The sequence below is a fragment of the Lissotriton vulgaris genome, chromosome 10 (assembly GCF_964263255.1).
Source record: "Lissotriton vulgaris chromosome 10, aLisVul1.2, whole genome shotgun sequence".
Classification (NCBI taxonomy): Eukaryota; Metazoa; Chordata; class Amphibia; order Caudata; family Salamandridae; genus Lissotriton; species Lissotriton vulgaris.
Window position 1 is genome coordinate 360,961,676 of NC_141698.1, and position 13,530 is coordinate 360,975,205.

The window sequence follows — 13,530 nt, forward strand, 5'->3', positions numbered from 1 at the left end:
TGGAAAAGTTGATTCCTGGCTCATCTCACTTTAATGACTCCAGGGACCTGGTGGCTGATCCCCTGGAACCAGCTTCAGTGACACAAGAGCTGAAATAGCCCAAATAAACAAGTTGGTAGTCACCGCAGAAGTTTTACCGCTTCCAGTCATCGGGCGCATAAAAGGACACATCGGAGACAGCCAAAGTCTGCTACAACCATGTCTGCCACACCTGGGAGTCCTATCAGAGTCTGGATTCGTCGTACCCAAGGGACACAAGCCCTCATCTAAGGATTGCGCCTCAACCCTGATGCACCAAGACCAGTATCCCAGCATCTACTGGCCTGCTACTCTAACTTAGATGTACTTCGATCGATCACTGTAGACGGAGTCACTCTTCAACACCCCTGGACTGAGGAACAAATACACCCCCATTGACCACACCTCAACTGGAGCATCTATTGAGCATCTTTTGCCTGCAACCCCGGCATCAAGACCACTCCGTTGTAGTCTACGGCGGTCATTCTGTAAAGCTTGGAACTTGCCCTAAAAATGGTCTGGTGGCCAGGTAACTGTTTATATTATCCTCTCCGGCCCCCTAAATCTCCATCCTACAGTATTTGGTTGCCCAAGCCAGGCCAAGTTTCTGAACAAAATTCGGATCCGGGAAGAGCAGTTACCCAAGTCATTTTTTGACTAACTTTTTGGCCTGTCTTTGGCTACTCTTTTCGAGTCGATATCGACTCATGGTGCCTGTAGAGATGCCCGGGTTCAAGCCGTGCAGCGCCTGTCACCGCCTGATGTCGGTGAGCGACTCCCCCGCCGGTGTCTCTACTGCCTCGGGGCCGACCACGACAACAAGTCGTGCCCCGACTGCCGGGCTTGACCTCGAAAGCTAGGCGGGAGCGGTCCCGTCAGCTCCTCGAGATCCAGCAGTCGGCTCCGCGCCGCTCGAGGTCCCGGTCGAGGAGGAAGTGGAGGGACCGGTCGCGGAGCTGCAGCCATCGACGCTCGTCGAGTCGCCACCACTCGTCGGGCTCGAAGTCCTCCGGTAAGTTGAGGAAGAAGAAGTCGAAGAGGCGTCATCCCTCTTCTGACTCCCATCGCCGGACGCACGACGCGGCTGAGGGTTCGGGTGACACCGCCCACGCGGCTCCGTCAGAGCCACGGGCGTCGCATCCAGTCCTGTACCTTCTGGTCCCTGGACTGCATGCGACGCCGGAGGAGATACGTGACTTCCTTGTGGCCTTGAGGACTCACTTCCTTCCGTTGAGGCTTGCCGAGGCGCCATCGGGCCCCGCAGACCCGACTTCAGGCCCAAGCGGGCCGGCGGCTTCGGCCCTGGTGCCGTCGAGGGCTTTGGCCCCGGCGCCGATTTCGGTCCAGACACCGCAGGGCCCAGGGAGATCCAGGCCTGGATCCCGGTCGATGTCGTTCGACCTTACGACTCCTCTGCCGGCGCCGACCACATTCGTGTCACTCCCAGCGCCGTCTTTGGACGACGGCGTCCCCGGTTTCAGCCCCGGTCCAGGCCTGGCATCGGATTGCCCCTCCAGATCGGGAATCCAAAAGGTTTGATCAGTTTGGGAAGAAACTGTTCCCCTCATTGAGTATGGGGTTGCGGTCTATCAACACTGCTTGACTTTTGGGCCGTTACACCCACTCCTTGTGGGATACAGTTGCGGACGTGCTGCCCTAGTGTCCAGAGGAGGCCCAGGCACGGCTCACCCAGGCACTTGTTGAGGGCGGGATGCAGCACGCTCCTCACTCAGATGTGGACTTGATACCACAGACTCGCAGGGTAGAACGATTTCCACGACGGTGGCGATCCGTTGCCATGCCTGGCTGAGGTCTGCCAATTTTTCGGGGATGTCCAGGCCACGCTCATGGACATGCCCTTTGATAGCCGTCGCCTTTTTGGCGACAAAGCAGACAGTGCGCTTGAGCGTTTCAAGGACTCCAGGGCTACGACCAAGTCCTTGGGCCTGTCGGGCCAGCGCCAGCAGACTTCTGCTTTTCGCCCCTTTCGTGGCCAAGGACGGGGCGCCCCCACACGTTCGTACAGCCACAGGCCCCAGAACCAGCCTCAACGCAGTTGCGGACGTGGTAACCGCCGCGGTGGTGCCGGGGGGACAGCGGCAAGGTCAGTCCACATCCACTCCCGCAGCATCTGCCTCAAAGCCTTCCTAGTCCGACCTATCAGGCCCATCCGACACCAGTGGGGGGCAGGGTCCGGCATACCTCCTCCACTGGCGTTCCATCACGTCAGACAGGTGGGTGCTGCAAATCGTCTGAAGGGGCTACTCCCTCCCCTTCGAGGCGACCCCTCCAGCCATGCCACCGCATCTCGGGGGATCACTTGCAACTTCTGCAGGAGGAAGTTATGGCCCTCTTGGCCAAGGGGGCCGTCGAGCGCATTTCTGGGCCAGAAGTAGGACGTGGTTGCTACTCCCACTACTTTCTGGCACACAAGAAGGGCAAAGGAGGCCTATGCCCTATCTTGGACCTCCGGAGCTTCAACAGCTTCTTACGGAAGGAGAAGTTCAAGATGCTGACTTTGGCTCAGGTCCTGGCTGCCCTAGACCCTGGAGACTGGATGGTAGTGTTGGATTTCCATTTCACTTCTCAATCGAATCACAATTATTTAACTCAGTATTTGAACTGCTTATATTCCAGTTAATTGTTGTGATACTTTGATAATACCTAACTTTTAAAAGGGCACAGCTACTTTAGCCCAAACAATTATTACCCAATTTCCCTTTTGGGCGGTCTTGGTGAATCATTTGGAAATTTGGTACACATTTTATTTAGTGATTAATTCTGTTATCTTTGATAGTCAAGCTGTTTGTTGAGATAATATTTGTACAGCGGGAGAGGGACCTAGGATATCATTAATAGCAGCATTAAAATAGGTTACATTTTTTATGGGTTTTTTCTTGATGTGCATGAGTCCTCTGCTATTGAGATCAAAAGATACTAAGAAATTCCTTGGTGGTGGAAGATATGTTTGATTAAGAATAAATAGCTTATTTTTACTAAAATGCAGCACTTGTTCACTACTAACACCAGCGGCAAGTGTGCGACACACCTCCTATTCTAAACAGGTACTGCAGACACCAACTTCAGTGCCAACATTGTTTAAGGCATTCTTGCAGTGTATAAGAGGCATGCTTACATAGTATTTAGTGTACTATACCAGATGCTACTATTAGCATAACAAGAAGTGAGAAAGCTGTACATGTTTTATTGTCCGCTTTCCAGAGATATTGTCAGCTTTGTCAAATCTTTAGACCCCGAAGAAGGCAATTGTTCTTCCCAAACCATTGCTCACTAGTTTGAGCATTTAATGTGAACAGCTGCAGCTTTTGACCTTCGAACTATCACCTGGTTGTATTTCTGTGGTAGAGCATGGAACCAGGCACAGTTTGGATTTTAATTATTGTGAAAAACAATTCAGACTGCGTCTGGCTTCTTAGTGGGTCACTGAATTGTGTTTGTGACCTTGCCAGTAGGCAGACATTTTTAGGATTTCTTCCTGGCCTAAGAAACATCCCCCAAAAATAACTGTATTTTTCTGCTGCACACAATCCGCTCACACTCATGTGGTGACGTTCTAGTTGTTCCGTCACCGGAACAGGAAGGGGAGTAGAAGGAAGCGGAAGGCGGCCATCTTGTAGAGGCGCCGACCGCTAAGAGAACGGTCACGAATCCCGGCGCTCCGGTTAAAATAAAAGAAGTTATCCACAATTTCAAGTGCGTTGGCGTATGAATTGAATTACCATAATGGCGACGAGGATCGGTCAATGAACCCCGTGCACCACCTACATTCAATCGCAACGCCACCTGCAGGAAGAAACACCGGAGCGTGGCAGAGGTCCCGACCTGCGCCAGTAAAAGAGCGCGAAACGGCGCCAGCACTCGAGCAAGGCACCACAGGCCAGCAAGTAAGCAGTTCTGTGCCCTACATGCGGGGGAGAAGACCAGGAGGAGGAAATAGCACTTTAGTGCACAGTGGGCACGGGGGAGAAGCCACAGAGCCCTATGCATTGGTGCACATCACCCTGGGCTATAGCAGAGGCGGTAAGGGGACAAGCACAGGCAGTGCAGCATAGAGGGCGAAAACAGGAGACGCCTAGCCCTACTCATTGGAGTGCCCCACCCCAGGCTTAAGCGAAGGTGTGCCCGGCAAGCTGGCGGAGCGGCGATCAGGTGAAGAGGCGCCCGGCTCTTCAGACCCAGCCAAGAAAAGCAATTCACAGGCTTTACCTGGTCCCTCTGAAAGGGAAGGTGGGGAAGATAGCGACCGCGATCGCGGCGAAGGGGACGAGCTGAGCAAACCACGCCAGGGAGTCCACCCAGTCGGGCAATCCCAGCTGCTGCAAACCAGAGAGGCGTACCCAAAATGGCTGTCCAGTCCTCCTCCCTCACCCAGCTGGTGCCATTCCTAACGAAGAGTGGAGAACCGGAAATGCTATGGGAAGACTGGAAGAGGTACTTCCTGAACTACCTTGATGCTTTGGAGGAGGAAGGTGATGCCCCGTTTTCCAGCAAGAGGAGGAAGAAAATACTGTTACATAACTTGGGCCCTGAAAGGATTAGAGTATACGATACCATAGTCAAAGTGGCAAGGGACGCCACGGATACAGACGTCTTCAGCCACGCCATTGCTGACCTCGATGCACATTACCGGTCGGTGGTGTGCGTCGCCATAGACAGATACAACTTCTTTCAAAGGAAGCAGAAGAGCAGCGAGTCCGTGGACGAGTATGTTGTGGCCCTCCAAAAGTTAGCCCTCTCGTGTAAATTCGGAGCGCTACACGACGACCTAATCAGGGACCAAATCATCATGCACACATCCAGCACCCACGTCCAAGAAAAACTGTGGGTAAATTGGGATGCCCCTCTCAAAGAAATCTGGGCGATGGTGAAAAACGCCGAATTATCCAAACGATGTGCACAAGCTGCCAAGAAAGAAACTGGAGGATCGCAAACAGTGTGCAGGATAATGACGCCGGGGAAGAGTGAACGGCCAAAGCAGAGAGACCAACTGAAGAATCAGCCCCAACCAATCAAACGGACCAGAGAACGAGCAAAGGTGGGCGACTGAGCTGCTACAGGTGTGGGAGCACGTCGCATCTCGGTAATGATAAAGCGTGTCCGGCATTCAAGGTAAGATGCTCATACTGCAACGTGTTCGGGCACTACGAGAAAGTGTGCCGCTGGAAGCCAAAAGGAGCAATGGTCAGATATGTCGACCAAGAGCAACAAGAGAATGTGGACAACCAAGAGGAAGATGATGACTTAGAAGAAGTCCTCTACATCGACGTGCAGGTGTTAGAGATGGATGGGTCTGAGTCGGACAATCTGAGACTGGACATGCACATCGGAGGGATACCCATAGAGATGATTGCGGACAGCGGTGCCCCCATCTCCATCATACAGAGACGAGTGTGGGAGGAGAAATTTGTCTCCAACGTTGAGGAGGAACTACGTCCGATGGACCTGAGACCGGTCACATACACCGGACAGAAGATTCCCATGTTGGGATACTGCCCCCTCCTGTTCGAGTTCGGGGGCCGCCACGCAAATTGCAAGCTATACATTGCAGAGAAAGGCCCATCAGTACTAAGCTGGAAGGACCAGGGAGCATTGGGGATACAACTCAACCCGGGAGGCATTGAGAAAATCCTACTAATGGACAGGGAAGAGAAAGATGATGCGGAGTCATGGCACAGAGCATACCCCAAAGTCTTCAACGGACAAATTGGAGAACTATCCAGGTACAAACACCTCATAAAACTGAAGGAAGGAGCAAAACCTGTAGTTCATAAGGTGAGGAACATATCGTTCCGTTGCAGAGAAGCAGTGCAGGAGGAGCTGGACAGGCTAGAAAGAGAAGGAGTGATCAGAGCCATAGAGAGTGCAGAATGGCTTTCACCACTGGTGGTGGCCCAGAAGCCCAATGGCAAAGTGCGGCTGTGTGTCGATCTCAGGGAACTTAACAAGAACATCGTGATCGACAAATTCCCTTTGCCCCGCATAAACGAGATGCTGGCGAAGACAAAAAACATCAAGTGGTTTTCCACAGTGGACTTATCGTCAGCCTACCACCAAGTGAAACTGCACCCATCATGTTGCCACCTCACGTCTTTCATCACGCCCTTCGGCTGCTACGAGTTCGTGAGAATGCCATTTGGCCTGGCCTCAGCGGCGGCAGTCTTTCAGAAGATGATGCACAGGATTCTGAAGAACGTTGAAGATGTACAGTTCTTCCAAGACGACATCTTAGTGATGGGAAGAACCAAGCAGGACCACAACGAGAAACTACACAAAGTACTGCGCACATTACAAGACAATGGACTAACAGCGGAGTGGACAAAATGCAAGTTCGGAGTACAATCGGTCACCTACCTGGGTCACGAGGTGAGCGAAAAAGGGATAGAACCAAAGAAGGCCAACATGGACGCTATCCTGAATGCCCCCACTCTGAGCAAGAAAGAGGATGTTCGGTCTTTCCTGGGAATGGCCGAGTATTACAGCAAGTTCATTCCTCACTTTGCAACAAAAACTCATCTCCTGCGCCAGCTACTGAAAGAAAAGAACAAGTTCATATGGAGCCAGGAGGAACAGACAGAATTCGACACCCTCAAACGGGAAATGGGAGCCGCCATTCCCCTGAAAGGGTTTGACCCAACGGCAGCATCCATCCTTACAAAAGACGCCAGTGACCGCGTGTTGGGAGCGGTACTGATGCAGCAGTCTGAGAATGGAGACATGTCGACAGTCAGCTTTGCCTCAAGGTCACTCGCGCCCAATGAAGAAAAGTTCAGCGTAATTGAAAAAGAAATGCTGGCTGTAGTTTGGGCCATGGAAAGATTCAGGCAATACTTGTGGGGTGCGAAATTCCTGGTGAGGACTGACCACAAGCCCTTAGTCAAAGTGCTGACCTCCAGTGGCCACGCCCATGCGACCCCTAGGATCGCGAAAATGACACTCAGACTACTAGACTATGTGTATGAAGTGGAGCACATCCCGGGGCCGCAAAACAAAGTGGCGGACTTCCTTAGCAGGGCGGCAGCCATGGAAGAGGCGAATAACCAGGAGAAACATAGGTGGGAAGGATTTGTAGTAGCCACCATCCAGGAGACAGAGAACGTTATCAGTGCCCAGGAATGGGAAGAAGCCTATAAAGAGGACGACGACTTGGAGGCCATCAAGGGGTATGTAATCCACGGGTGGCCGGAAAAGAGGCACCTCAGGGATGACCTCAGGAGATTTTGGGAAGTAAGGGAAGAACTGTTGTTGGCAGAGAATCCGATATTCCTATTGCGAGGTGACAAAGTGATCCCACCGCGGCATACTGAATCATTTGATGTCCTTACTGCATGAAGGGCACCAGGGCATCACAAAGACTAAGGCCCTTGCTAGACAAGCGTACTGGTGGCCGGCCATCGATGCTCAGATAGAACGATATGTACGGCAGTGCGAATCATGTGCCAGGGCGGACAAGTCGCAGAGCATGCTGAGGCCACCGTTGGGAAGGTTCCCAGTCCCGGATGGGCCTTGGGAAATTTTATCAGTGGACATCATTGGCCCCATCCTCAACAGAGCAGGAACACAGAAGTATGCCATAGTTCTCATTGATAGATTTTCCAAGTGGCCGGAGGTGGAGGTGACCGAGAACGTAGACACGGAAGCGGTAGTGAACTTCTTGCGCTCCACATTTGTCAGAGAAGGAATTCCTAAGGTTGTCACGTGCGATAATGGGCCGCAATTCACCTCCGCCAAATGGGTTGCCTTCACTGCCAGGAATGGGATAGAAGTCAAGCACACGCCCATCTACCACCCTGCAGGAAATGGCCAGGTAGAGCGTTTCAATCGAGTGATCATGGGCACCATCCAAGCGGCGATAAATGATGGATTGGACTGGGAGAAAGAACTGGAGAAAATGATCTGGGCCTATCGGATCACCCCAGGGAGCACGGGATACAGCCGATTTAAAGTTTTAAGAGGAAGAGAAGCGTTCACTAGAGACAACTTAGCATGGAGAAAACTAGTGGTGGAGAGCAAATGGTCACCTGCAGTGGTCAGAAGAAATCTGGAAAAGGCTCAAGAAACATACACAACGCACTTCAACAAGAAACGCAACGTGCAGAGTGCAGAACTGGAGAAGGGCGACTGGGTAAGGGTAAAGCTAGCAGTTCTCAAGAAAAAGGGAGAGAGCAAATTCTCACCGCCCTTGCAAGTACTGGAGCCCTACGCACGTTCTGCCTTACTCAGTGATGGGAAGGTGTGGCCACAGGACAGAATGGCCAAATGCAGCAAGATCATCGAGTGGGGTTATGAATCGGAAGAAGGCGCAGAGTATGTAGGAGACGAGGGTGAAGGAGTATGTAGCAGAAGGCGAAATGAGAAGGTCGAGGAAGGAATGCAGCAAGTGGAAGACAGTGAAGGCGAAGGAGGAACGAACGAGGAGCTGGTGCAAGAAAGAGAGCAGTGAGGAAGTGATTGAAAGAGAGAGAGAAGGCGCTGGAGGAAGTTTGAACAGAAAGAAACTGGAAGAAGGTGGTGTTGAAGCGGTGAGAACCATAGCGGGAAGGACTGTAAAGGTACCTGAGAAGTTCAAGGACTTTGACATGAACTGGAAGTAAGGACTCCATTGTTATATTGTTTGCGTTTATTAAAAGGGGGGAGATATGTGGTGACGTTCTAGTTCCGTCACCGGAACAGAAAGGGGAGTAGAAGGAAGCGGAAGGAGGCCATCTTGTAGAGGCGCCGACCGCTAAGAGAACGGTCACGAATCCCGGCGCTCCGGTTTAAATAAAAGAAGTTATCCACAATTTCAAGTGCGTTGGCGTATGAATTGAATTACCATAACTCACAATGCTTTTATCGTAGGGAGGAGCATTGTGGGAGAAAGGCTCCATATCGCTGTGCTCCAGGAAGGAGCCAGATGCTGTTTGCATTATTTTTAAGTAAGAAATAATTCAGACAGCCTCGGTTTCTTTCAGGGGCACAGATTTGTCTGTACCTCAGATAGTAAACAGACACTCTTTTGATTTATTCTTTGGTTAGGAAAGCATGCAAAGACAACAGACTAACCGAGTCTTCCTCTCACAGTGCTAGTAATAAATAGATAAGCATTGGTAGACAAAGGAGCTGTGTGAAATAAACCAGGGATTGAAGATGAGAGGAGGCGGAACTATCCTAGTCCCTCTCCGTCCAGTCTCCACCTTCTGTGTTATTTCTTATCTTGGTAGGATGGGAGTGATGTGTGGTCAGAGCTTGGCTTGCTCCTCCCACCCTCTTTCCCAGCTGCCTCCCTCCCCACATCCCGAAAAAGTGGATCAGGCCAGTAGGCTTGGTTGGGCGCCATCTGGGGCAGTAAAAGCTGCCTTTAGCCTCGTCCAAAAGCCACACCCAGCCGCCCAGTCCTGATAGGACGTCACAAGCATTTCAATGAGGCGGCCCAGACATAAGCACTGGGCCATCTCATTCAGGAATTTTGTCAGTGCCCAGAAGGGATCAGGCAGCAGCAAACGTCTCCCCAGCATCCACACTACTTTCAGGAGATTGCCCCTCATTGTGGGAACAGTTTTCTTTTTTAATATAAACCTGGCACCTGACAGCGAATCCCAACTCAAAATTGATGCATATCAATGCATATATATGGGCATCATGAAAACAACCTCTCTCTCTCTCGCTATCTCTCCTTATATATATATCTTCCAATGTGATCCTTCACAGTTCGACGCACTCACCAGCTGGTGCTCTGCTTCAGGGCTGCATCCTGGCCCAAAGTAATTTTTACAACAAAGGACTCCAGAACTGAATTTGTGCACAATTCATTCTTCTCAACTTCTCAAACCAATGCGTTTCAGCCCTCTCACGGCTTTTCTCACGGTTAATGTATTTAATATGCAAAACTTTATTAAGTTGCAAATCATACAATGTCATAAGAGGTATTAATGGTATCAAGGATAGCAGCGCTTGATATAACAGTGCCTTAAATATAACAAACAGCAATAACAACGCTGAACCTGACACAAAATGCTAGTCCTGATTTTCTTTTATTTTGTTATTAAAGTTTTGTATATCAAATACACTACAGATCCTACAATGCCCCATTAAGGCTAAAGGTGGGTATAAAGAAGTGTAATAAAGAAAGGACTCACTAACCGTGAGAAAAGCCGTGAGAGGGCTGAAACACGTTGGTTTGAGAAGTTGCCTAGAATAAATTGTGCACAAATTCAGTTCTGGAGTGACGCATCCTTTGTTGAAAAAAAAAATATATATATATATATTTATATTTATATATATATATATATATATATATATATATATATATATATATATATATATATATATATATGTGTGTGTGTGTGTGTGTGTGTCAGTTGAGCAGTCGAAAGATTAGAGAACTCAACTCTGATTCCTCTTACGAAGGTAGCATCATTGGACTCAGACATCTTACAAAATGATCATCCTGTCGCTGGTCTACAACAGGGGCGGCTCTAGGCTCATGGTGGCCCTGGGCAGAAAGCGTTGGTAGGGGGCCCCAGAAGAGGCGGTCCAGGTGGGGCGGAGTGCGGAGGCCAGTGAAGAGGGGGGGGTCAGGGTGTTTGGAAGTGAAACAGAGCCGGAGGCCGCCAAATCCCTGCCAGGGGCCGCCAAATCCCTGCCAGGGGCCGCCGCGCAAATATGTATCCATCCTCAGAGGATTATTATATTAAGGATATATATTGGTGTGGTGGCCCCTGGGGTTTGGTAGCCCTGTGCAGGTGCACAGCTTGCACATGCCTAAAGCCGCCCCTGTCTACAATGTCTGTCGAAATGTCTATAGGGGATAGTGTTGTTTCGGCTCCAGGATTTTTGGGCTGTCATCAGTGGTTAGATTCTCAACAACTGGTCTTTCTGCTACTTCCAGCTACTGGACTGCACTGCAATCGATTTTGCTAACTTCTGTACCACCTTCTTCCACTGCGTTGTTGACTTTCAAAAAGCCCATTCCGAACGCAGCATGGCTTTTTTATCTTCCCCATCATAATAAGTGTGGTAAATGGTCACTGAAATTTCCAAGTCAATTCGTAGATTTTTGGAAACCTTGTCTGTTATCCAAAGCATAGATGGTCTTGTTCGGGCATTCACGCTCCCTACCCTTTATTAGCTGTAACTGCAGTCACACACCAAAAGGTGAACCACACTGTAGGACCAAAGGCTGTTCGAGCCACCATCCCGCGTGTTACAGGAGCCACCTAGTTAACTGTTCTTGCCAACAATGTGTACACTGCCCAGCATGGCTTATTTATCTTGTTTCCAGTCATTGTCCCTTAAGCTTACACTAAAGGATAAGCGACCCCATAAAACTTTGAAGGGTCCTCCCTGTGACCCCCATGTTCCGGCGTATAATATCCTACATCAGCAGCATGAATGCATTCGAAGACCCCATAACCATTGTGCCTTACTCCCTTTCCATGGCGAGTCTCTGGAGAGGGGCGGTTCCATGCTCCTCATCCTTGAGGTGGTATTAACAATCTCTGATTTGGAGTACAAAACACTCGAGGGCACACAGTCTCCAGCTTACCATGTACTCAATGCTCTGTGTAGACCCAAACTTGTGTCCCACATTTACCTCCTAAATGTTGGCTGAAGGGACATGCTCGCTGCTGTCTTATTGGCTAAACCCTGATTGTTTGGGATTAGTTTCAATGAACTATGAGGAATCTTTGGGCCTTCACCTATGCCACTTTCCCTGAACACTTATTGTCTGTTTTATGATTCTTCATAGTCATCCATGGCCACTCTTGCTCTTCCTCATAAAGCTTACATCTCGGCCTGTATTGCCTTGTACCTTTTGGTTACAGTACCACTCACCAGGGTGGCGATTAAAATGGATTCTGTTGTAAACTTGCCTACTGAATCCACTCAGCCTATCTTATTTCTCCTCTCTTGCCAGATTCTTCCACACTCTTTTCATTTCTATCAGTTTTGTCATTTGTAAAAACCTGTTCCTTGGCAGAGGATAAATAAAAATCAAGACTCTCTTGGGATCACCTAAAGGCACAATCCTTCCTCATCAAAATCAAAATGGACCCTATCCAGCAATTATAATACACACAATGATAACAAAAATATATGTGTTAAAAACTTTGTTTTCCTCCCTAAAAAGGAAGGATTGTGCCGCTTTTGTATAACTGGATGTTGGGATGTGCATGAGACTATAGCCTATTTGAGAACCCTTGGGTAATCCCAAGAGAGTCTTGATTTTTATTTACCTGTGGTACCCCGTCTTTTGGGCAGTGGGGTCGCTCCCTTTTCTTACAAGTAATTTTGGCAGAGGATGACAAAACTACCTCTTTCTCCCCACCCGCTTCTAATAGCAATTAGGATTCAAATAAGGAATGAGATGAGAGAACCTTGTGAAGGAGACCAACCAAGATCCTAAGAGAAGTCGGTGATGGTGTGGAAGTGGGAGGAAAAAAGATGGACAAGCCTTAGACAGATTACTGAAACTACCGGTATTACAAAGACTTGTGGTTACCACTAGTGACAGTACAACATGGCCACCTTTTTAGGTCCCCAGGCATGTCCTTAAAAGAGCATACTTCTTGAGAGTCTTTCCTTTACCCATACATTTTGTGAAAAGAACATTTTTTGAAACATGCTGAACAGTCTTCAATATCTCTAAGCAAGGGTTATGACTGGCGGGTATGGATGAGACTGGCAGGCGTAGGTGGAGTGGACTGTGAGAGCAAAGCAGGAGGCAGAGCAGCCAGTGGGATCTGTAGGTCCTACAATCTGGGCAGATGGAGGAGAGAGAAGCAACTGGGGTAGACACTAAAGAGGAAAAACGCCTGCCAGTATTTGAATACATCACAGGATCTGATGTACATTTTAAACATGCAATTTATGGAAGTCTGACTTCATGGCTCATATTTTGGGAAGAAATGTGTCTATTTTTTGGACGTAAAACTTGCAAAAAGGTCCTAACTGAATGACTAAGGAGAAAACCATATTTTAGAAAAATTATAAACTTAGTCATAGCTTTGAATTTTGTAACCACACCACATCTACTTCTGAAGAGCCATTCTTAAGCAACCGCAGAACTAGTAAATGCAAATAGTACGTTGTTTTAATTTATATTGAGATGGTGAACATTAATTTTGGTTTAAACTAATATTTAAAAAACACTGAAGTGGCCACTATATGAAATTCACATCTTTCCAATTTTATTTTGTGTTTAGGTACTCACCTTTGGCGGACCAATTTTCATGTCAATTTCCAGGTCATGATTTGCCATCTGTTCTCGCCAAGTTTTCGCTGCCAGTTTCGTTGTCAGAGTTCAAGAATCCATTGGCCCCTCCAGGGCAGGAGGTAGGTTCAGCTTATCGTGGTTTAGGAAAGCGTGATGCTCCAACTTCCCTTAAAAACATGCTAATACTTGACTGTACCTAATGAATTACTATCAGTTTATCTATTTGGACCCCATACTACAAATAGTACATAACTTACCATATCGCTATTTAATGTGAACATGGCTTGTACTCATGA

The 13,530-nt window shown here is 48.9% G+C and overlaps 1 protein-coding gene across 2 annotated transcripts in view; it reads left to right on the forward strand.

Annotated features, from left to right (window-relative positions):
* Positions 1-13,530, forward strand: part of NPRL3 (NPR3 like, GATOR1 complex subunit) — a 426,334-nt gene that overhangs the window by 289,535 nt on the left and 123,269 nt on the right. For both annotated transcript variants that reach the window (XM_086941146.1, XM_086941147.1), the window contains one exon: positions 13,224-13,353. In XM_086941146.1, coding sequence (XP_086797272.1) covers positions 13,224-13,353 — 130 coding nt within the window. The remainder of the gene's footprint in view (positions 1-13,223; positions 13,354-13,530) is intronic.